This window comes from Pelophylax lessonae (assembly GCF_965119305.1).
Source record: "Pelophylax lessonae genome assembly, chromosome: 3".
NCBI classification, from domain to species: Eukaryota; Metazoa; Chordata; class Amphibia; order Anura; family Ranidae; genus Pelophylax; species Pelophylax lessonae.
Window position 1 is genome coordinate 349,235,418 of NC_138770.1, and position 26,561 is coordinate 349,261,978.

The window sequence follows — 26,561 nt, forward strand, 5'->3', positions numbered from 1 at the left end:
ATATATATATATATATATATATACACGTATATATATATATATATATGTATACACACACACATATATATATATATATATATATATATATATATATATATATATATGTATATATATATATATATACGTATATATATATATATATATATATATATATATATATATATATATATATATATATATATATATATATAATGTGTGTGTATATATATACTTTAGCTTGTTTATAGTCATTTATTATATTATAATTTTTGATTTTGTGTTTGCCACTTTATCATACCCGAGATGTTATAAAGCAGAACGCACAGTAAAAAAAATCATATGTAAATAGTTGGTTTGGGATGCTCGTCCTTAAGAATTGCTAGCAAAATAATTGTACCGCTTTCAGCACCTAAAATCAGAAAGAATCATACCGCCAGGGAGGTTAAATTCAGCTTGTTCAATTAAGCTTAGACAGCAAAATCTGGAAGCTGATTGGTTTCTTTGCAGAGCTGCACCCGATTTTGCACTCTCCAGAATGAATACATACAAGGTATAGCATGATACAAAGCAAAAGAAAGAGGTAAAAAAAAAGGGGGGTTGGTAACATGTACATTAATACATACAATGTTAGGAAAGTATCTAATGTGGATACAATGTCATAAAAACAATAAAGTTAGTTCTTTTAAGTAATGGCATATAACTAGTTTGTTGAATATGTCTAATAAATTGTGTTCCAGATAATTATTTCTGAAATAGTGTAAATTTATTTAGAGGTTTGTCTTTGAGTTTAGGTGAGAAAGGTGGCAATAGTTCTTCTTAGTTTTGGGTCTAGTTCCATAGACACAGAAGAATATACATGTATTCAGTATAAGGTTCAAGTCGCATTTCATTTTTTGTAGTCCTCAGTAAGAGTAAAGAGATACCATGGTCTCCACATCGTGTGGAAGTGGATACTGGATTCTTTTTTCATTGCTATTATTTCTTTTATGTCATAGATGGTTTTCATTTTTTGTAACCAATCTTTGATGGTTGGTGTTAGAGTAGATTTCCAGTATAGTGGTATTAATCCTTTTAATAGGTGTCTGGCTAGTGAGTTTTTATAACTTTTGTATGAAAAGGAACACACTCGTTATCTTACTCTGGAAATGAAGAAAGTCTTCCACCTCCCCCTTCCTCCCCAGTTTTTTAAGGAGAGCCCTACATAGTGTGTTATACACGACAAACTGGGTATGTACTGCACTTTCTAAAGAGCTTGGCATTGTCTGGACTGGAGTTTAAGCTGGATGGAAGACTTGTCCAGAATGAAATAAGGAGTGTAATGATATTTTCTATCAGATTTGTGAATACTGATTATCCTAAGGTGTTTGTGTGTGAAATGTTAATCCTATTGTGTACTATTGTTGAAGTTGACAAGTATTAAGAAAAGAGGCAGGAATATTTCTCTCCTGAGAAGGTCATATCATTTAGTTAAAAAAGCACTGGCACTTTAAATGTTTTTTTGTTTAATGTGTTCATAAAGCTGAGGTGGACAAGCCAGCAGCTCTTGGGGTGATTAAGCAAATTAGGACAGTTGTTGAAATCTGTCAATTCCAGCCGCAGGAATTATCAGTGTGTAATCGCCTATGCAAATGGAGCCTAATACAGCGGCTAACATATTATACACTGCACATCAAAGTGACATTGATATAAATAAGCTAACTTAATTTAATAATGTGAGTACTGAGTATGTTCACACATATAGTTGAGAATTTTGTTAGTAGCATAGTTTACATTACTATTATTTTTATTATTTTATTTATCTAAGGTATATTTTGTGTTTGTTGGCTGCTTTGGTAGTGCATTGATGTCAGTAGCTTAATAATCAATTACGCAGCCGCTGTTGCTCCAAGATGACCATAAAAGAAATTGATGTGACAGGATCAGTGTATTCAGGGCACAGACCACATAAGCCATGTAATGGAAGAGCTGAAAGGGGTTGCACCCCATTTTCTACATCTTGTTGCTGAGTCAGTAATGCATTAACATGTACAATAAAAAGATTTATACTACTGAACTGCCTGCCAATGCTATCTGGGTTGGCTTTACTATAGCTCAACCTCTACAGCAGGTGCAATTTCATTAACTATTTGACATAGTGCTGTGTAAGCAGTAGTTCAGCATGCAAAACCAGTATAACCCATATTTCTGACTATAGAATATATTCACACTTGTTCACAGTCATATATTTGAAGCAACGGGTGTTTATGGCTTGTGTATTTGTATGTATTTATTTGTGTTTTATGTTTGTGTTTTTTGTTCATTCACTATATATTCACTATATAAAGTGAGGATGGTAACATTCAGATAAAGGTTTCGTTAAAAATGTATTTATCATTATTTCATAAGGCCTGCTTAATGCTTGTTAATGCAAAAGAAAAATGCAGTGTATCCTAATTTTTACTTGCTGAATACCTTTCAGTGCTTAGGTATGAACTGACCACATTAAAATAAAAAGGAGTTGAGTAAAATGCATGAACAATTCTCGATGTTCCAAATCTCATTACTGTTTTGCATGGTTTCCTTTTTATTGTGTTATTCATGTTAACAAATTGTTTTAACGTAAGATCAAAAAGGTATTCATACTTTTTTTTATATTAATAGAGGCTTCTAATAAGTCTGACTGATGCCGTAATCTATGAAACATATGGAGGTGTGATATCACGGGGTAAGTATAAAATTAACTGGCTGTTGTACTAGCTATTAACTATTGTCTTGCTATTCCTTAAAAAATAAATAGGCATGATTTTTTATTTTGTGAATATTATGAAATACCTACATTTTCGAACACAATGAAAGAATATACAGTATGGTCATTTTTGTTGACACTTTATTGTGTGTAAATGTCCGTTTCTAACTATAATAGCAAAAAAGCAACGCTAAAATCTTTTTTGCAGTGTGCATACAAATTACATGAATAATACCCGTGTAATTTTTGTTCGAAACTTTTTTAATGGAATTTTTTAGAATATATTTGGCAAGATGAGACCATATAAAGGCAGCACATTTTTTGCTTACTGTAAATGGCCCTGTTAATTAGGCTTCAACAAATTGGGGTTTTCTACTTTTGTATAGTGCTTGGCCTTGATATATTATTTTCTAAAACAATTATTTATTTTCATTAGTTTAATGTTTCAGAAATGAGTTTGTTACAATACTAATGTCTGTTTTCATTATCATTTCATTTTGTCCACCAGATTAAGTTACATTTTTTTTTTTATTTTTAGAAAGGGCTAGCTTTTCTCTGATGGAAGAATTTGCAGAAGGATTACCACAACTCCTACAAAGCAAGCCAGAGTTTATAGAGACCTGGATTTGGCTAGAAACTAATATAAGGTATCATATACTGCAGTGCTGGGAAAAAGGCTCTTTAGCACCCAAGACAAAGATGCAAAAGCACGCCCCTAGCTTAGTTGTGGAAGAGGGTTGTAGGATGACAGGGGATGGGGAGTAGGGTGTGAAGATGGTGGGCATACAGTGTGATAATAGAGGAGGGGCGTCAGGTAATGGAGACAAGGTTAGGAGAAGAGTGAACTAAGCGGAGTGGATTGCAGCGTGATAGAAGAAAAACTGTTGGAAGGGAATGACAGGGATGAAAGGGAAAAGGGTGCAGTACTGCAGGAGGTGTAGATGCTCTTTGGAGGGGGTAGAGGGTGGTAGGAAGCAGTTACAGAATTGCAGAATTGTCACCAATGCTGAGCAAGTGTGTAGATACCTTTTAAAAGTTGCTCAAAAATGTGCCACAAACAAGGTACAAGTATGAATTATCTGTCTGTCATTCATAAACTATAAACTTGTCATGTGTAAAGGTAAAAGAACAGTAATAATAGTAGAACTTTTAGGGATATTTTGTATTGTGCTCAAGAGTCATACTTACTTATTGCTCGGTGGGGTTTTTTTATAAAATAAGGTCTAACTTTGGTGAAGGTAACAACTTGAAGACAACGAGAGATCTTACATGGGTGATTGAATTTAGAAATCCCTGAGCAGCTATAAAAATGTCAATTCTCAATATATAACATTTATATATATACTGTATGTGTGTGTTTGTACAGTGCATCTGGAAAGTATTCACATCGTTTCACTTTTTCCACATTTTGTTATGTTACAGCCTTATTCCTAAGTGGATTAAGCTAATTATTTTCCTAAAAATTCTACAAACATTACCCCATAATGACAACCTGAAAGAAGTTTTTTTTTAATCTTTACAAGTTTATTAAAAATCAAAAACAAAGAAAATCCCATGTACATAAGTATTCACAGCCTGTGCTCAATACATTGTTGAAGTACCTTTGGCACCAAAACAGCCTCAAGTCTATTTAAGTATGATGCTACAAGCTTGGCACACCTATTTTTGGGCAGTTTCTCCCATTCTTCTTTGCAGGACCTCTCAAGTTCCATCAGGTTATATGCAGTGTTGAGGTAGTTACTCAAAAAATGTAACTAGTTACTAGTTACTAGTTACTTCTGTAAATTGTAATGAGATTACTTTACTAGTTACTGCATTTGAAAAGTAACTTCACTACTCATCACTTTACTTTCCTCTTTCTTAATTGACCATGTAGAAGAAGATACATGACACTCTTTCTGCATAGAGTTTATTGTATAAACACAGGCTTTGGGAAACATGAGAACAAAACCTGAAAGAACAGAATAAAACAAAGTGCAACAAAAAGTCATAAACTTCATCCCTCTCTATTCTTCGAAATAACGATTGTATCGCACGGCTTGGGTAACGCAGGAAAGCGTGTTCCTATAGTCTAGTAAAGTAGTGTAGTTACCTCCTATAGCCTAGTAAAGTAGTGTAGTTACCAATATTAGTATTGTAACTAGTTACTTTACTTAGTTACCAAAAAAAGTAATGTAGTTACTGTAATCAGTTACTTTGTAACTAGTTACCCCCAACACTGGTTATATGGGGAGTGTTGGTGCACAGCCATTTTCAGATCTCTCCAGAGATGTTCGATCAGGTTCAAGTCTGGGCTCTGGCTGGGCCACTCAAGGACATTCACAGAGTTATCCCATAGCCATTCCTTTGTTATCTTGGTTTTGTGCTTAGGGTCTTGTCCTGTTGGAAGATGAACCTTTGCACCATTCTGAGGTCCAGAGTACTCTGAAGCAGGTTTTCATCAAGGATGTCTCTGTACTTTGCTGCATTTATCTTTCACTCGATCCTGACTAGTCTCCCAGTTCCTGCCACTAAAAAACATCCCCACAGCATGATTCTGTCACCACCATTACCCAGAAGGTTTTCAGCGATGGCCATGTGGCTTCAATTGGGATATACGTAGTGGAAGTAGCATGAACAGAAGGATATTAGGCCATTGAGTGTTATGTGTGTGTGTGTATGTTGAGGGGGAGCAACGCTTATACAAGAGTGTAGCCATTCTTTAAGCACTGCAGGAGCCCCCCTTTCTCCACAGACACACACAACTTATACACAGACCAATTTTATGAAAGTCAGTATTTATACAGAACACTCTTATTTACACTTGTTTTTCTGAGAAATACAAGTACTGACATGTTGTCTATTTGGGTCAATGTAAAAATGCAATGAGAAATAATAATGTTTTATGCACAGGAGGATATTTGGATGAGCAAAGGAGTAGCAGCTCTCCTTGTCAATCAAGAATATTTTCAAATGTATCATGTGTAGCACCCTACAGGTAGGTGCTAGGTAAAGTATAGTGGGCCTTGGTTGCCTAACAGCAGGGCCATGATTTCAGCTGGGCTGTCATGTCTCCCAGGTGTGGTTACTGAGAGGGGAGTCTCCCCACTGGCTCTGTGAGAGGATTCTCATTGGGCAGTGGAGGAAACCCAATTAGTGGCCCATTTAGGCTTGCATCTACCCCAGAAGGCAGATTCTGCCGCAGAGGATTCTGGAAGTGGATATACGTTTGAAGGGAACGCATGATGCAGCACCTTTGGCGGGAAGCAGAGTCCCAGGAGGGAGAGTACGGCTGTCTCTCCTCCTTTCAGAAGGATCGGGTGTCTCGGGTGGCTGCCTGTGAATCCAGAGAGTGCTGAGCAGAGCTGCAGAGGGGATCCGGTGTGTGCTCGAGAACCAGTGGAGGAAGCGGGGTTCAGTTCCAGGAAAGCCTACCAAGGTCATGAGTACTGTGAACTGTCCCAAGGGGTCTGCCTAGTGTAGAGGGGACTACTCCAGTGAAGGTCCCAGGGATCCAGGAGTCAGCTAGATGTAAAGGGAGTGCCTGGTCAGAGGACCCTGAAGTGTTAGAGGGGGTACCTAGTCAGAGGACCCTGAAGTGTAAAGGGGGCATCAGCAGTTGGGCCCTGAAGAGTCAGTGTACAGTGTGAAGTGTACAGAGTTAAGAGTTGAAGCAGCCTAAGCATTTACAAAGAGCTACCTCAGTCAGTGAAGGGCTGAAGGGAGCTGTTCAGTGATTTTTGAGCTAAAGCAGTGTCAGGAGTCAAGTGTTCTACAGTCCTGGATCTTCTGAGTTAACAGTCACGTTAAAGTCGAGGGTTCAGCACAAGTTCAGTATCACAGTATCTGTAAGCGACAGGAAGCGCTAGCCAGCATTCAGCTGGCGTCAGGACGGCGCCAGTGGACATTTTTTCTGTATAATGTCCCAGACAAACCTAGTTGAGCCAGAGGAGTATCTCCCATCCCCAAAATACAATAAACAAAACAAACCAAAGATGGCGGAATGGTCATTGTCTCAGTTCTCACACCTGGGTCCACAACCCAAATGTGTTGGAAGTGTCACCGGTAACAATGGCAGACCCACCTCAGGCCCAATGCCTGGAAACATTGCTACACATGCTTCACTGGTACCAAGAACAATCAGCTGGTCCTTGCAAGCTATATATATCCAGAGGCCACATAAACATACAAAATTGAAGCACAAAACAGAGAGCATTGGATGGTGCAAATAAAAACACCTTTTAATGAATACAAAGAATGAAATTGCACATGCAATAAAATGGCTTGCATATCACCAGGGAGCACCACCTCCATAGAAAACCAGGTCATACAAACCAATGCTAAGAACACTCTTCCTAGGTAGCCATCATGAGTAGTGATGTGAGCAGGGATTGTATCATCTGAGCACTGTACAACTATGTGCTGAACACATACATAGAAGTCCCAAAATTGTGGCAGGTGGGGAACCAGACTTCCACCTTGGATCAGTAGTGTAGCTACACTGGGCCCATCTCCAAAAACATCAGCTTCCGCACTATCACCTTATGCTTTATTTTCTAATACCTTTGGGTCATATAAATGTGGGAAATGTAACTGTTGGGCATGTTATTTTATGGAGAACAAAAAACACTCTTTCAATAACAAGCATAGATGCAAATTTATTAACCTCCCTGGCGGTATGATTCTTTTGGATTTTAGGTGCTGAAAGCGGTACCATTATTTTGCATGTAATTCTTGTGAATGAGCAGCCCAAACCAACTGTATACATTTATTATTTATTATGTATACATATATTATATATATATATACGTATATATATATATATATATATATATATATCATGTATACAGTTGGTTTGGGCTGCTCATTCACAAGAATTACGTATGTATATATATATATATATATATATATATATATATATATATGTGTGTATATATATATATATATATATATACATATATATATACATATATATATGTATATACGCATATATATATATATATATATATATATATATATATACAGTGGGTACGGAAAGTATTCAGACCCCCTTAAATTTTTCACTCTTTGTTATATTGCAGCCATTTGCTAAAATCATTTAAGTTAATTCTTCTTCCTCATGAATGTACACATAGCACCCCATACTGACAGAAAAACACAGAATTGTTGACATTGTTGCAGATTTATTAAAAAAGAAAAACTGAAATATCACATGGTCCTAAGTATTCAGACCCTTTGCTGTGACACTCATATATTTAACTCAGGTGCTTTCCATTTCTTCTGATCATCCTTGAGATGGTTCTACACCTTCATTTGAGTCCAGCTGTGTTTGATTATACTGATTGGACTTGATTAGGAAAGCCACACACCTGTCTATATAAGACCTTCCAGATCACAATGCATGTCAGAGCAAATGAGAATCATGAGGTCAAAGGAACTGCCTGAAGAGCTCAGAGACAGAATTGTGGCAAGGCACAGATCTGGCCAAGGTTACAAAAAGATTTCTGCTGCACTTAAGGTTCCTAAGAGCACAGTGGCCTCCATAATCCTCAAATGGAAGACGTTTGGGATGACCAGAACCCTTCCTAGAGCTGGCCGTCCGGCCAAACTGAGCTATCGGGGGAGAAGAGCCTTGGTGAGAGAGGTAAAGAAGAACCCAAAGATCACTGTGGCTGAGCTCCAGAGATGCAGTCAGGAGGTGGGAGAAAGTTGTAGAAAGTCAACCATCACTGCAGCCCTCCACCAGTCGGGGCTTTATGGCAGAGTGGCCCGACGGAAGCCTCTCCTCAGTGTAAGACACATGAAAGACCGCATGGAGTTTGCTAAAAAAACACCTGAAGGACTCCAAGATGGCGAGAAATAAGATTCTCTGGTCTGATGAGACCAAAATATAATTTTTTGGCCTTAATTCTAAGCGGTATGTGTGGAGAAAACCAGGCACTGCTCATCACCTGTCCAATACAGTCCCAACAGTGAAGCATGGTGGTGGCAGCATCATGCTGTGGGGGTGTTTTTCAGCTGCAGGGACAGGACGACTGGTTGCAATCGAGGGAAAGATGAATGCGGCCAAGTACAGGGATATCCTGGACAAAAACCTTCTCCAGAGTGCTCTGGACCTCAGACTGGGCCGAAGGTTTACCTTCCAACAAGACAATGACCCTAAGCACACAGCTAAAATAACGAAGGAGTGGCTTCACAACAACTCCGTGACTGTTCTTGAATGGCCCAGCCAGAGCCCTGACTTAAACCCAATTGAGCATCTCTGGAGAGACCTAAAAATGGCTGTCCACCAACGTTTACCATCCAACCTGACAAAACTGGAGAGGATCTGCAAGGAGGAATGGCAGAGGATCCCCAAATCCAGGTGTGAAAGACTTGTTGCATCTTTCCCAAAAAGACTCCTGGCTGTATTAGATCAAAAGGGGGCTTCTACTAAATACTGAGCAAAGGGTCTGAATACTTAGGACCATGTGATATTTCAGTTTTTTTTTCTTTTTTAATAAATCTGCAACAATGTCAACAATTCTGTGTTTTTCTGTCAGTATGGGGTGCTATGTGTACATTCATGAGGAAGAAGAATGAACTTAAATGATTTTAGAAAATGGCTGCAATATAACAAAGAGTGAAAAATTTAAGGGGGGTCTGAATACTTTCCGTACCCACTGTATATGTGTGTATATATATATATATTTACATAAAAAGTACAGTAAAACTGCAGGAAAGGGCACTGGGGGGCAATGTAATGTGACTATATTTTATTTTGAATAATTTTGAATGGTATCAGTGTGTTTGGTGAGTTCTACATTTGAATTTGCCGCCGGTTCCACCCCCCGGCGGACGTCACGTCGCCGGAGACGGAAGCCGGGGCCCGCAGACGATCGGGAGGAAGCTCCGCCGCCGCTTACCGCCCGCATTCTTCGCTGGATCCTGGAGAAAAGGTAAGTAAAACCTCTACCAGGATCCAGTGATCTTCCTAGTGGTACCCCGAGTGTGGCTCGGGGTTACCGCTTTTGGCTCTAAAATCTAACCCCGAGTCACGCTCGGGAATACCGCTAGGAAGGTTAACTACTTATCCTCTTACGCCATCTATTGTTTGACATGGCCCTGGAGACTCAACTACTTAGGCAGCACTATATGCACTCTTAGAACCATATTGATATGAATAGCGTTTTTATCAGCCTGGATGTCTCACCACTTCCTCAAACTGAATCTATCTAAAACCGAGCTCATAATATTTCCTCCTCTACGTGCCCCTTCCCCGGAATTCTCTGTCAAGATCAATGGAACAACTATTAGTCCTTCCACACATGCCAGGGTGCTGGGGGTAACCCTGGACTCTGCACTGTCCTTTCAGGCTCACATCCAATCCCTGTCCAAATCATGCCGCCTTAACCTCCGCAACATCGCTAGAATACGCCCCTTTTTAACCAATGACACCCAGTGGTGTATTTTGGTTTTGTGCTGCCCTAGGCAAGACTAAATTTGGGCACCCCCCACTTCTAAACTTGCTCCACTCCTTTTTTAATGGATGTGACTCCCTCCAAAATCGAAGGACTACGAGCAAGAGCGAGATGAGAGAGAGGAGGGGTGAGAGAGAGGAGGGGTGAGAGAGAAAAGGGGGATGAGAGAGAGGGAGGAGGGATGAAAGAGAGAGGGGGGTGGGTGAGAGGGGGTGAGTGAGAGAGAGAGAGGAGGGGTGAGAGAGAGGAGGGGTGATAGAGAGAGGAGGGGTGAGAGAGAAAAGGGGGATGAGAGAGAGGGAGGAGGGATGAAAGAGAGAGGGGGGTGGGTGAGAGGGGGTGAGTGAGAGAGAGAGAGGAAGGGTGAGAGAGAGGAGGGGTGAGAGAGAAAACGGGGATGAGAGAGAGGAAGGGGGAATGAAAGAGAGAGGGAGGGGGAATGAAAGAGAGAGGGGGGTGGGTGAGAGGGAGTGAGTGAGAGAGAGAGAGGAGGGGTGAGAGAGAGGAGGGGTGAGAGAGAAAAGGGGGATGAGAGAGAGGGAGGGGGGATGAAAGAGAGAGGGGGGTGGGTGAGAGGGGGTGAGTGAGAGAGAGAGAGGGGGGTGAGAGAGGCGGCTCTAGCAACCAGTGGCCAATAGTGTCTACGGTGGAGGGGGGCAGCTTTTTTGCGCCCCCCCCTGCAAAGTGCCACCCTAGGCCTGGGCCTTGTTGGCCTAGGCCAAAATACAGCACTGATGACACCACCAAGCTTTTAATTCACGCCCTGGTTATCTCTTGCCTCGACTATTGCAGCTCCCTCCTCATTGGATTACCCTTACATAGATTATCCCCCCTTCAATCCATAATGAATGCTGCTGCAAGACTTATCCACCTTACCAACCGTTCAGTGTCCTCCAACCCTCTCTGCCAATCCCTTCATTGCCTTCCACTCACCCAACGAATAAAATTCAAAGTGCTAACAATAGTTTACAAAGCCATCCACAACTCTGCCCCCAGCTACATCACTAACCTGATCTCAAAATATCAACCTAGCCGCTCTCTTCGGTCCTCCCAAGACCTCCTGCTCTCTAGCTCCCTTGTCACCTCTTCCCATGCTCGCCTCCAGGATTTCTCCAAAGCTTCTCCCATTCTTTGGAACTCTCTACCCCAACCTGTCCGACTGTCCCCTAATCTATCCATCTTTAGACGATCCCTGAAAACACTTCTCTTTAAAGAAGCCTACCCGGCTACTAACTAATAACGCTGTTTCACTTGCTCCATCAGCTCATCCCCCACAGCTATTGCCTTTTGTATCAATTGACCCTCCCTTTTAGATTGTAAGCTCTAACGAGCAGGGCCCTCTGATTAATTTTTGTTCCAAATTGTGGTAACTGTAATGTCTGCCCTCATTTTGTTAAGCGATGCGCAAACTGTTAGCGCTATATAAATCCTGTATAATAATAATAATATTATTTTTATTGTGTTTTATTATTATTATGTTTTTTATTATTATGGTCTCTATATTAATATTCTCTGCCAGCACTTATTGGATTGCTCCTGGTACTATATTTATCTGCAATTCGTTGCACAACCTGTGTTGATACCATGAATCTTCACTTTGATTTTGAGAATTTATTTTATTATTTGGACCATGTGTGAACTCTGAGGACACCTAGTGATCGGTACAGATTATTACATTTTTACACATTTACAGTATACTGTATACAGTGCATGTTCACATGGGACATTATATTTCCAGGGTTTATGTATGTGTTTTTTTTTTATGTCTCATGCAACCTGTGTTTATAGCTTTAGTTTTTTTTTTATCATATTTCTCATATACCAGTGCAATTATAATTTATTTTTCTGGCATTTTATATTAGTTTTTCATTTTTGTTTGTTCCACTTATTTGTTCATATATACATATGTTTATTCTACAAGTCTTTTTTGCAATCATGTGTTGCCTTTGGAAGTATGTGTCATTTTTACTCCTCTTCTGTGTCCTGCTCTTCTAGGTGAGGACATGAGGAGCAGTTTGCAACTTTCAGTCTCCTAGCTGTTGCTGGCCTTTCCCTAAACTGCTGAGCTTTTTACAGCCCATTGTTTATATGCAGCCAGCTTTTCATGAACTGCACTGACATTCTCTGACATCCTCGTCCTGAGTCAACTCTGGCTCAAGATGCCCAAATGACAAGCAGCTCCTCTGGGCACCAAACAAATGTTCTTTCTAACTTTATTTAAAGGCTTTGTTAGTACCTTATCATTCGCTCAAATGAAGGGCATGACCTCCAAAATCTGTTAGTGTAAGTACTCTGTTCCAGGGTTGAAGTCTGTTCATGCCACTACACTTTGGGGACTTCTACATGTTTACCCCATGGCTTTAAAGTGTTCACTGCAGTGCAGACCATACCATTCCTACTCACATCTCTCCTGATGCCAACAGCCTAGTGAGGGTGTCCTTGGCATTGGTTTGGAGGACCTGGTTATCCAATGAGGGAGTTTCTTTCTGGTGATATGCCCTGATCAAACCAATTTACCGTAACTGCAATTTTATTCTTTCAATTCATTGAAAGATATTTTTATCTGCACGATCCAATGCACTCTGTTTTGTGCTTCTATCTCCCTGTCAAACAGTCTGTATTATTTGGGTCAGACTAGTGGCACCAAGAAAAGACTTGAGAAATACCATCTAGGTCTCCTCTAAGACCACCTGCACATGTAGTATAGTTGCAGAAAACTGTTGACATGTGTTCAAGAGTACTAAAGCAATGTAAAGTAATAATTCAGTACCATGTTTTTTCAACAGCTCGAGTTTATCAAGAAATCTTCAAGTAACTGTGCCAGACAAAAATACTACTTGGGTGGCCACTGCATTTGTTATGTCTGAGGGACTTGGTCTGGGGATTACTGATGTGCCTATTGAGGTAATTTTGAGTTTTTTACTTTTTGAGTATGTTTGTATGATCAGAATCATGTGGATCCTTAAATATAGAAAGGTAGTAAATTTGGGATTATTAAATGATGCACCTGGGGAAGAGCCAGAAGGCTTGAAAGTGTTGTGCAGCTCTGTAAAGTTCAGCTTTGTAGATATTATGCATTGACAATAAAGGAATTTTGATCTTGAGCAAGATATTTTGGAGTGCGGTGACACATTTGGATTTCTACATAGAAAGGCAGATTAGAGGCTACCTTTCTCCTGAACTCAGCATATAGGGCATGCATTACACTAGTTTGTATATATACAGTACAGTGCAAAGCTTTTAGCCAGGTGTGAAAGTTAGAATGCTTTCAAAAATATACACAAAAAACAAAAAAACAAAACAAAAGGAACGCTTTTTAATCAGAGTATAGCATCAAGTGAATTAAACTCCTGGGATATTGTTCTAGTCAGTTAAGTAGCAGAGGGGGTTGTTAATCAGTTTCCGCTGCTTTGGTGTTAATTAAATTAACAACAGGTGCACTAGATGGGCAAAAATAAGACAACCTCCAAAACAGTAATGGTTTTACAGGTGGAGGCCACTGACTTTTCCCCCTTACTAATCTTTTCTGACTGTTTTTCACTAGTTTTGCATTTGGCTAGGGTCAGTGTCACTACTGGTAGCATGAGGCGATACCTGGACCCTATAGAGGTTGAAGAGGCAGTCCAACTCCTCCAGGATGGCACGTCGATATGTGCCATTGCCAGGTTTGCTGTGTCTCCCAGCACAGTCTCAAGAGCATGGAGGAGATTCCAGGAGACAGTCAGTTACTATAGGAGAGCTTCACAGGGCCATAGAAGGTCATTGACCCATCAGCAGGACCAGTATCTGCTCCTTTATGCAAGGAGGAACAGGATGAGCATTGCCAGAGCCCTACAAAATGACCTCCAGCAGGCCACTGGTGTGAATGTCTCTGACCAAACAAATAGAAACAGACTTCATGAGGGTGGCCTGAGGGCCCGACTTACTCTAGTGGGCCCTGTGCTCACTGCACAGCACCATGGAGCTCAATTGGCATTTGTTATTGAACACCAAAATTGGTAGGTCCACCACTGGTGCATTGTGCTTTTCACAGATAAGAGCAGGTTGACCCTGAGCACATGTGACAGACGTGAAAGGGTCTGGAGAAGCCGTGGAGAACATTATACTGCCTGTAACATCATTCAGCATGACAAGTTTGGTAGTGGTTCAGTGATGGTCTGAGGAGGCATATCCATGGAGGGATGCACAGACCTCTACAGGCTAGACAATGGCACCCTGACTGCCATTAGGTATCGGGATGAAATCCATGGACCCATTGTCAGACCCTACGCTGGTGCAGTGGGTCCTGGGTTTCTCCTGGTGCACTACAATGCCTAGCCTCATGTGGCGAGGGTATGCAGCCAGTTCCTGGAGGATGAAGGAATTGATACCATTGAATGGCCCCCACGCTTGCCCAACCTAAATCCAATAGAACACTTCTGGGACATTATGTTTCGGTCCATCCGACATTGCCAGGTTACATCTCAGTCTGTTCAGGAGCTCAGTGATGTCCTGGTCCAAATCTAGGAGGAAATACCACAGGACATGTTCATCGTCTCCTTAGGAGCATGCCCCGATGTTGTCAGGCATGCATACAAGCATTTTGAGTTGCTGCAATGAAATTTCAGCAAAATGGGCTAGCCTGCTGTATCATTTTTTCACTTTGATTTTTGGGGTGTCTTTGAATTCAGCCCACTATAGGTTGATTATGCTGATTTCCATCAAACCATGTGGCATCCTTTCCTTCCTAACACATTACCTAGTCCATATCAGTATAGATATCCAGCATGATATTTTTCCCCATTGAGATCTGATGTGTTTTCAAAGGGTTCCTTTAATTTATGAGTAGTGTATGTTTTAATTGTTTATTTTTATTAATTTACAAAATGCAAAGAAAGCAAACAGAAGAAAAATCTAAATCAAATCAATATTTGGTGTGACTACCCTTTGGCTTCAATCCAACATCAATTCTTAGACTTGCACACTTTGTACATAAATCACAGATTTTGTAGAATTAGAGTCATTTGTATATTTACTAAATATAACAGCAGGTGCTGATGATCATCAAGTTCATATGTAGGTTGAAACACAGTCATTAACTGAAACTGCTATTTAGGAGGCCTAAAACTGGGTGAGGAACAGCCAAACTCTGCTACTAATGTGAGGTTGTGGAAGACAGATTCATGTCAAAGGTCATACACCATGGCAAGACTGAGCACAGCAACAAGACACAAAGTAGTTACTGCATCAGTAGGCCTGTCCCTTGCAAAGATTTCAAAACAGACTGGAGTTTCAAGATGTACTTTTCAAACTATCAATTTTGAGGACTGTAGACACAGTGATCAGCCAAGAAAACTTATTGCAGCAGATGAAAGACACATCATGCTTATTTCCCTTCGACATTGGAATATGTCCAACAGTGCCATCAGCACAGAGCTGGCAGGAACCAGTGGGACTCAGGTACACCCATCCATCTGTCTGGAGAAGTCTGGCCAGAAGTGGTCTTCATGGAAGAATTGCAGCCAAAAAGCCATACCTTTGACGTGGAAACAAGGCTATGCGACTCAGCTATGCACAAAAACATAGGAATTGGGGGGGGGGGGGGGGTGCTGGAGAGTGGTACAATAACGAGTGCCTGCAGGCAACAGTGAAACATGGTTGAGGTTCCAGGCAAGTTTGGGGCTGCATGTCTGCAAATGGAGTTTTGGTCAGGATCAATGGTGTCCTAAAAGCTGAGAAATACAGACAGATACTTATCCATCATGCCATGCCATCAAGGAGGCATGTGATTTGCCCCAAATTTATTCTGCAGCAGGACAACGATCCTAAACATACAGCCAATGTCATTAAGAACTATCTTCAGCGTAAAGAAAAACAAGGAGTCCTGGAAGTGATGGTTTGGCCCTCACAGAACCCTCATCTCAACATCGAGTCTATCTGGGATTACATGAAGACACAGAAGAATTTCAGGCAGCCTACATCCACAGAAGATCTGTGGTTAGTTATCCAAGATGTTTGGAACAACCTACCTGCCAAGTTCCTTTAAAAACTGTGTGCAAGTGTACCTAGAAGAATTAATGCTGTTTTGAAGGCAGGGGTGGTTATACCAAATATTGATTGGATTTGTATTTCTATTCTGTTTATTTACTTTCCATTTTGTTAATTGATAGAAATAAACTATTAATACTTCTATTCCTGAAAGCATGCTTAATTTACAACATGGTTTAAGAACCATTCAGCTAGTGTTGGTCCTGGCACAAAATCCAATCAAACTAAAATAAATTGATATTTTCTTTGTAATCAGAATGATTTTTTTTATTACATGGTTTGTCAGCATTATTTTGTTAAAGCTGAACTCCAGGCATATTAAAATACATATTTAAGCATGTCTGCTTTTTATTTGTAAAAGCAAGTACACCTTAAGTGCCTGATTTTGACTTGGTATTAGCTTCCTGCATTTGACTGTACAGCATAGCTCAGACTGGGAAGTAGAGAAACAGCACAAGGAGCTATTTTACAGTGTTCATGTGCTAACCAGAAACATGCTGACAGGACGAGAGAGCAGTGTGACAGAAATGAGCTCATTAGTCAGCTTCTCCTTTAATGTCCTGTCACAGGCTGGGGGAGGGACAAGTGACATTTAACTACAGTACAGAAACGTCAGATTCCCAGGCTTACTTTAATGAACTCTGTTTGATGCTTAAAAAGAGATACTGTACATTCAAAACAAATGTTTTAGGTATAGATAGACTGAATTACCTGTTGGCTTCTTAAATCAGCTGAATATTGTCCCCAATTCTACTCTTTCTGGCAAAAAGGATTGTTTTTCCTGTTGCATTTTCTTTAGTATAAATTCAGGTTGGGTTTCCACTTAGCCAGCAGAGACCATATTCTCGGGCTGCACACCTGTATATCATGATGCTGCCTGTCAGTGACATTTTACTGTGTACAATAGAAAGTTGAGATCACTATCCTGCCAACCATTGCCATCTGGCCTGATCCTCATTGTTTTTGCCACTGCACAGTTTATTCAATGTGCATGATAGTGTACTGTGTACTTATTGTTCATCTGCTCTGGGTTCTAGCAACAAGAAATGAGCTACTAGCAAAGTAAGGCAACAACAAACTGCCTTCTCTTCTTTTTCTTCTAGCCTTAAGCAACAGACACTTAGGGGTTGATTTACTAAAACGGGAGAGTGCAAAATCTGGTGCTGCTCTGCACAAGAACCAATCAGCTTTCATGTTTTTTTGTTGAAGCTTAATTGAACAATCTAAAGTTAGAAGCTGATTGGCTATTATGCACATCTGCTCCAGATTTTGCACTCTCCAGTTTTAGTAAATCAACCCCACTGTGAGAAAATGCTGATATTTTATGAGTTATTATGATGTTTGACCTTTAAATTGTATAGTAAGGCTAACCATTCAACTGTGGTAGGAGGTGGGTGGCAAAAGGAAGTGGACCCAGGAGGTATGGAAGTATAAAGTTGGCTACACACTGATCTAAATTTGGCCAGTTCTGCAGGGACCAGCTAAATTTTGAACCGTGTGTGGTCGCCTCGGCTCAACATCAACCGTTCAATCGAATTCTGCCGAATCGACACATTGGAATTTTTTTTTCTTGACCGGCAGCTGCAGCTGTCAGAGCACAATGTTCTGGTGGGGGTAGATTTCTCCATCTACCTTGTTTGTTGGAATGGGCGATTCTGTTCACTGAATGCAACTGTATAGTTGCTAAAATGTGCAGGGGAGATAAATCTTTTAGCTGCAGAAAGTTTATAGACCTGAGAAGTTTGGTGCAGAGATCTTTCCTCAGGGCTCCATGAATCAGTGATTCAAACAAACCGCATTTATCCAAAACTGAAATGTGTGCACTGAGTGGACTGAACCTTTAATGCTTAAAAAAATGTTTTTTATTATTTCAATTGTTTGTTTGCCACATGTAGTTCATGCAAATAAGCTATAGGATTTATGTTTACATTTTTTTATGCCAAAGCAATATTTAATTTATATTTTATTTTTTATACCTAGCTGTCTGTGGTGAAACCTCTTATCATGACATTTAATATGCCAAATATGTTAACAAGAGGCGAAGAGTTTATCCTGGAAGTAATGTTGTCAAATTCCTTAACAGAAGACGTGCAGGTTTGTTTTTTTTTTTACATTTTGTGGCAACAATTTGACATTTGTGAAAAGTTATTTTTTAGATATGCTAATAATACAGGGACATACTGAATATGAAGTACATTAACCCAATTTATTAATGTGTTTCAGGTTGCTATCACACTGGCATCTAGCAATTCATTTGAAATAATTGTAGCCAATAACAACACAGGCTTTCTAGCAGGACAACGCAATGTGACCATCCTCAAAGGGAATGGAACTATTGTTTTCTTTCCTATAAAGCCAAAAGTACTGGGCAATATTACAATTACTGTTACAGCAACTTCAAATGCAGCAACTGTTACATTGACCAGATATATTGTAGTAAGGGTAAGTCATAATCCTCGTATTAAAAAGAACCTTGATTATTCTTGAATATAGGTTATACGACTTTGGTATATTGTACAGTATGTGGCTGATACGCTTGGTCTTGCTTTGTAATAAAATTTATAATTTCTTTGAGCCTTCCATTATTACTCATCATTGTTACCTATAATATGGGAAAAAACATAAATAGCCTTCCTATGATTCAAGATTCTCTTATTTGCAGTTTGACCCTGATAATGATACTAAAATAATAAATTCCCTTGTTAAGTGCTATCCTTAAAACAAAGTGTAGCACTTCCCCATGGGGACAGTGGTATTGCAGAGGGCGTACCTGTTTTTGATGGACTTCTATACCCCTGCATTATAGTGAACTGATAAGTGGTTCTTTGGACCTTTATCATACTACTTTACTATTATCCTGGAAAAAGTAAACATTTCTACAATTTATTCTATTGGTCTATTATATATTCTATTAGTCACTCATCTGTAGATAGATATATAGGGGCTGACTTTACTGACTTTAAAAATTTAGACTTTGGAACTGTCATCATCATCATCCAAGCTTCACTACCTAGTGAGCTATTGACCTAGAACATGCATGAAGCCAACCAAGTCTGAAAACTCTGGACTCCCATTCTGTATCCTCGTTGCAAGTCAAAAACTGACTAGCTAGTGATGCTGGATATACAACCCTGGAGCCTGCCTCATTAAACAACTATATCACCAATGGCAACAAAATATTTCTGTATTCATGTTTCCTTTAGAGCACCTTCAGAGCAGGCTGTTCTATTGCAATCCTGTCCATAGGGGTGAATGGACCGTCTGATCAGGTCTGCCTGAAAAACTGACCTGATCAGACCCTTTGTGTAAAAGGAGTCTAATGGTTGTGGATTAATATAATCAACCCTTCCGCGCTACAGTGTAAAAAAAATAAAATGATCCAAAACAGTGATACAACACAAGCTGCTATACTAAAATAACCCCCAAAAAATGTGAAACTGTATGCAGACAGTGGATATCCAAAATCCTCAACAAGTACACCGCTAATAATCAGTGAAAACAGCGTGCAACAAGGAAAAACAAAATATAAAAAATACTCTGTTGTAAACCAAAAATTAAATAATATATAAATGCATAAAACATAAAAATCATGTGTTCATATAAATAACAAAATATTTGAACAGTAAAAGTTCTGTAAAACTGTGTGTATCAAAAAAACATGTCCCAGATCCCAAACAGCACCCTGTGAATCTTCAATCCAATCAGACTTTTTCTCCAACAGAATTCCTTTCAAGTCCCACTTGATCAGCGTCTGGGGAAGTAATCCTCCGCTAACCGCAGTGGTTCCACAGATCCCAGGATAAGTAGGTGAAAATCATAGGAAAAAGCTCATAGTGTGATAACATTAAAAACATCCTTATTATAGGCATTAAAAACATACAGGAAAAGTGTCAGAGGACTGTAGGCATATTACAAAAATCACAATAAAGCACTGTGTAGCTGGATTGGCAGTATAGAGCCTGAGGAAGGAATTTATTCCCCTGCTGGAGCAAATTGCATCATGCTTTGCAGGGGGTTTTCGCCTTTCACTGGATCAACTGTGGGTATAGGATTGTGTATATGGGATTGTTAGTTTTTTTTTTTTTCTTTTGGTTGAACTAGATAGACTTGTGTCTTTTTTCAACCTGACTAACTATGTAACTGGGAGTTTTGCAGCCGCCCAGCTCCTAACTTCGTAGTCAGCTAAGGCACAATCACATTGCAACTCAACTGACAGTGCATGGAACTTATACGGGGACTGTTTGAATGTTTTGTTATTTATATGGACACGTGATTTTTACATTTTATTCATTTATATATTTTTTTAATTTTTTGGTTTTACACTAGAATAATTTTAGCATTTTTGTTTTTCATTGTTATTATATGAATGAACACTGTTTTTACTGATTACTAGCACTGTAATTATTGAGGATTTTGGTTATCCACTGCCTTCATACAATTTCACAATTGTTATGGAAAAATTTAGAGTATGTAATTTCATGCAGACTGTTCTTAGGTAACAGGTCGTTATTCTACCAACTACTTTCATAATCTGATGTGTACAATCATGTTAACAATGCCTCCTGAAATAAAGTTTATTTATTTTGTAATATATTTTTTTTTTAAAGGCTGAAGGTGTGAAGTATTATTATTCAGAGTCTGCCCTTTTTGATGTTCGTGGTAGTGTCAATGCACCTAGTACAGTATCAAAGAACTTCTCATTTGCTTTCCCCAGTGATTTGGTACAAGGTAGTGAAGAAGCATTTATCACAGTAGCTGGTAAGAATTCTTTGTTTTTTCGATTCATCAAATAATTTTAGGATGTCTGCTGCTTTTAGTAGCTGACTGCATAAACAGTTGTTTCATTTTGTGAATTTGTTCCCTTTATGAAAAATGTCAACATCTGTCACATAGTTCAGACCTCCCCATGTAATTATGAAAGGAGAAGGTAAATGGCCATATAGATTTCCCACCATTTTACAAGGTAGGCATCTTTCTGGAGGTTCTGTATTTTACTTGTTACGGCAATAGTGAAGCACTAATCTTCAGCCATTCAAATATTGGCAAGATATTGCAGGCCCCTGAGGACTGATAAAACCTTGGACATAGGGGTGGCTGTGGACGTAGTATACTTGGATTTGCAAAAGCGTTTGACACAGTTCTCCACACATGGCTAATGTGTAAGGTAAAGTCTACAGGCTTGGAAAAATCAGTTTGTAAATGGATAGAAAACTGGCTAAAAGATAGAATTCAAAGAGTAGTAGTTAATGTACTCTGAATAGTCTAAGGTTATCAGTAGTGTAACCCAAGGTTCAGTGTTGGGACCCTTACTTTTTAATATCTTTATAAATGATATAGGGTCTGGGATTAAAAGTACCATTTCAGTTTTTTTTTAGATTACACCAAGCTATCTAGTGAAATAACATCCTTACAGGATGTCTCCAACTTACAAGCCGACCTCAATGAACTGTTTAATTGGGCAACTATGTGACAAATGAGGTTAAATGTTGATCAATGTAAAGTTATGCACTTGGGGGCTAAGAATATGCATGCACCATACATACTAGGGGGGGGGGGGTACAACTGGGGTAATCCATAGTAGAGAAGGATCTGGGGGTTTTGGTAGATCATAAGCTTAATAATAGCATGAAATACCAAGCTGCGGTTTCCAAAGCAAGCAAAGTTCTTGTATTAGGAGAGGTATGGACTCCAGAGAGAGAGATATCATTTTTCCTCTGTACAAATCATTTGTAAGACTTTATCTGGAATATGCAGTTCAGTTTTGGGCACCAGTTCTCAAAAAGGATATTGGGGAACTGGAGAAAGTGCTGAGAAGGGCAACAAAACTGATGAGGTATGGAGGAGCTAAGCTATGAGAAATCATTAGAGGAACTGAATTTATTCAGGGGGATGTGATCAACATGTACACATATAAATAGTATAAAGTGAACATGGTGTTGAGTTATTCATTTTAAATCATCACAGAGGACAAGGGGGCACTCTTTACGTCTAGAGGAAAAGAGATTTGTTCTCCAAATATGGAAAAGTTTCTTTATAGTAAGAGCTGTGGAAATGTGGAATAGTCTCCCTTCAGAGGTGGTTCTGGCCAGCTCAGTAGATAGTTTTAAAAAAAGACCTGGATTCTTTCCTGGGTGTACATAATAAAAATGGGTACTAATATTTATAGGTAAAGTTGATACAGGAAAAATATAATTGCCTCTTTGGGGATCAGGAAGGAATTGTTTTCCCTGCTGTAGCAAAGTGGATCATGCTTGCTTGGGTTTTTTTCAACTTCCTCTGGCTCAACTGTGGGTATAGGATTGTGTATATTGTATTGTATGATTTTTTTCTTTTTTATTGGTTAAACTAGACTGACTTGTGTCTTTGTTCAATCTAACTAACTACTATGTAACTACTACTACTACTGTGACTGATGAAGCCCAAAAGACAAACTCAAAAGACAAGAACAGAGGGCGCACCAGGCTTGAGAATTACCTTTGCAATGCCTTTTTATTAAAGTGATAAAGTGTCCCGCATAACCTGGTCCACTGTGCGAGTCCCAACCACAAGACACTCAAAATGCTGATGTGATTTAGAGGGGGGGGGGGGGGGGGTTCTTCCTTAGAGGCATATCTTAGTCCGCATAGTCTGCCATTTATATACCCTTTAGGTGATGCCTGATGGTACCCAAACTCTTCCCACCTGCAGGTGGGCGGTATAACAGTAATCATGTGACCCCAAACAAGGTATATGTAAACAAACAGTAATAGACATAACCGTACATATATGAATCAATATCTTTGTCCCGGATACCGAATACTGGAATGACCAGAAACCTGTGGACTTACACAGAGAATACCAGGTGCAAGTATAGAGTAAAATAAAGTGATTTATTAATGATATAATAGACAACAGTATAAATGCACCTGCAATATACCAAAACCCCATAAACCAAAACTAGTAAATCTAATGAGAAAAGATGCTAACAATGAACAACTACCTAAACCATCTACAAAACTAAATAAAGACAGTAGGATATGGCTGCAAAGCGTAGTCAGTGTCAGTGGTTAGGTCATGCATGGGAGATCAGACAGAGGGGCAGGGAGCAAGCCAGGACAGAGAGAAGGTACACGGGAACAGGAACAAGCAAGCAGGCGAGGATCAGGAAGCGAGTACAAGTACAATGCACATGGGCAAAACACCAAGGCAAGGGAAAGTAGCACAGAAAGGAATAAATAGCCTCCCAGCAACCAGCCTCAGGTGAAGACTAATTACTAAGAACAGTGACACTCACAAGTGGACACCGAAACTACAACCTACAGGTCTGGGAGCCACAGTGCCACCAGCAGTTGAATCCATTCCTGACAATCTTTCATCCATATTACATAGTCCCACATGTACCAGTGTGCTTCAACTCTGCCATATAGAACTACTGAGATAATGAATTCCATGATTAAACATACCGTATATGCCATGATTAAAAACAATATAAGACACAGTGGATATGATATATTTTAACATGCCATATTGCACCATGGCCAGTAAATCATTATTCCAACTCATGCCGCATGTGTGTACCTGATAGATATCAAAAAGAAATATGATAAGTATTTAAAACATGTTTTATGATATAAAATACTCACCTAATTCAGTGCTATAATAAACCCCAAAGGTTTATCATATTGCAGCTTACCAATTCTTAGATATGATGGCTGCATTCCTTTTAAGTTTTTCTTTTTTCTTCTGGTGATCCTGTCTGTTTTTTTTAACTTCTTTTAACAGATCAAGTGGCAAAAGTGGCAGATAGAGGGACGAGACAAACCCTTTTTTACAATTAGAGGTGCTCACAATGGTCAGCTTTTTTACATTATGCAGTGGCATACCTAGTATATCTGGCATCCGCAATGGTAATTTTTTAACACCCCCTCAAAAACCCCAGAAAGGAATAAAGCTGCACTGAATTTTGGGGTGTGGCCATATTGCGTGGGAGGTACTTAACCTCTTGCCAACCGCCCCACCTACATTTACTGCAGGGCGGCAGCCCCTGTGCGCAGAATCGCATACCTGTATGTCATTCTGCACACGGGGTCTGGGGCATGCCACGCTCCTGATTTGATCGGACACAGCGGGAGCCAATCAGTGGGCCAGCGGGCTCAATGTCTGCCAGCACCCGGTGATCGATCGTATGTAAACAAGGCAGATCGCCATGCTGTGACAAGGGAAGATAGAGATCCTGTGTTTTTACTAAGCAGGAACACGGATCTCTGTTTTCCCACAGTTAAAGCACCTTCCACACAGTTAGTAAACACTCCCTAGGCACACATTTAACCCTTTGATGTCCTAGATGTTAACCCCTTCCCTGTGTGTTTTATTAGTATAGTGATAGTGCATATTTTTTTAGCACTGATCACTGTATTAGTGTCACTGGTTCCCAAAAACATGCCAAAAGTGTATATTACTAGTACAAAAATAATTTTGTCTTTTTGTTTATAAAGCAAAATATAAAAACTGCAGAGGTGATCGAATACCACCAAAAGAAAGTTCTATTTGTGGGAAAAAAGGGACATACATTTTATTTTGGTGCAGCGCCGTACGATTGCGCAGTTGTCAGCTAAAGTAACGCACTGCCGTATCGCAAAAAAAGGCCTGGTCATGAAGGGGGTAAAACCTTCTGGAGCTGAAGTGGTTAAAGGGCCATGGTTAAATAAAACTTGAGTCCCCTCACTATATACACAGCACACATATGCCCCAGTACTTATACCTATACTCTCAGTGCCAGCGGCGGCCTGTCCATAAGGGGTGCAGGGGCGCCGCCCTCTAATTTTCATGCGGGGCACCGTACTCAAAGGTTTCTATTCGTTTTTTTTTTTGGAAGCACATGATTAGAGCCTGAGGCTCTAATTGGCTTCAAAAAGGTTGGGCTTAGGGCACAGAGCACTGTGCCCCCAATCAACCCACTTGTGACATTAGTGAATCAATTTTCGCTTTTGTCTTCTTGCTTCTACTCCCAGCCAGTCAGGACAGGAGGCGAATCTTAAGACAGGGATTAGCCGGGAGGAGAAGCCGAGGAAGCCGCGACCATGGATGGGGTGAGTGCGGACCTGGCGGGGAGTTTGTTTGCCGCCCTACCCCAAAAAAATTGAGCACCAGCCGCCACTGCTCAGTGCCTTATTTTATGGTTAAAGGAAAACTGGCCCAAAATATTTATAGTGCCCAATTTTCTTTTTTATCCTACCTAAACATAGACACTAATATAAAACCTTTTTTTTATCCTAACTAAAACACACTAACACCAACACTGACACTAACATTGACACTGGTCCTAACGCCAACACTTACACTAATTCTAACCTAGATCAAGCCCTCATCTATCTTTATTTTTAGTTTTTTTTTACAAACTTCCCTCTAGCAAAGGAGAAAAATATGCAATGTTCCTTTTTCCCTTGCAAAGGAGAAACAATACAGGGGCTGGTCCATTCATCGGTTCCCCTGCACCTAATCATTAGGGCTCATTCACACTTCACAAACAGGCCCTTTGCGATTACCCACAGGGGCCAGGTTCCCTGCGATTAGCTGCTGGTTGGAAGCCCCATTCAAAGCTATAGGAGGTTGACAAAGCAAGTAGCTATTTATGGCTGTTTGCATTCAATAGGTGGTGCAGTGATAAAAAAGTAGATGATCGCCTCTGGGCGCAGACAGTTTACAGTTGTCTACACCTTGTTTGTTTAGCCACATCCTTATTTGATTGATCATAAGAAATGGCCAGCTTGACTTGTCACAGATGAAAGGAGCCAATCTGTATGTTGCTTTTATTACTCACTGAAGTACAATATGTAGCAACTGAAATTTGGACTGTTATAATATTGGTATTAATCTAAATCTTTTACTTGTGTTTCAACAGGAGATCTTCTTGGACCTTCAATAAACGGTCTTGAGTCACTGATCACTATGCCATACGGCTGTGGAGAGCAAAACATGATTGTTTTTGCACCAAATATATATATTCTTCTGTACTTGATAGCAACTAATCAAATCAATGAAAATATAAGGCAAAAATCTATAAATTTCATGGAACAAGGTAATATGACAATTGCAAAATTAAAACACAAAAAATAAAAAAATAAATCTGAGTTAAAGTATGCTGTGAATACAACAATCATACTCTCTGTTTGGAATATTGTTGCTAATGGTACCCAGTCTATGCTCTCACCCAACACTTTCAGAAAATCAGAATTCTGTGTAGTAAAACCTGTCACAAATCTAGGCAAATTAAACTAAGCATATGATGAAAAAAGACATAAACAACGTTTTTCCTCAGTAGTATTATTCTGGAAGAGTTCAGCTGAGATTCAGAGCTGTCAAAATCCTGTCTGAGAAGCCGGGTGCTGCACAGACCAAGCACACCCCTGATT

General features: G+C 39.7%; 1 protein-coding gene across 1 annotated transcript in view; it reads left to right on the forward strand.

Moving 5' to 3' along the window:
* Window positions 1–26,561, forward strand: part of LOC309550528 (CD109 antigen-like) — a 130,916-nt gene that overhangs the window by 71,303 nt on the left and 33,052 nt on the right. The window contains exons 16-22 of the mRNA XM_082250887.1: window positions 2,620–2,683; window positions 3,219–3,351; window positions 12,930–13,047; window positions 18,151–18,264; window positions 18,394–18,612; window positions 20,778–20,928; window positions 26,051–26,227. Of these exons, the coding sequence (XP_082107013.1) occupies window positions 2,620–2,683; window positions 3,219–3,351; window positions 12,930–13,047; window positions 18,151–18,264; window positions 18,394–18,612; window positions 20,778–20,928; window positions 26,051–26,227 (976 nt within the window). The remainder of the gene's footprint in view (window positions 1–2,619; window positions 2,684–3,218; window positions 3,352–12,929; window positions 13,048–18,150; window positions 18,265–18,393; window positions 18,613–20,777; window positions 20,929–26,050; window positions 26,228–26,561) is intronic.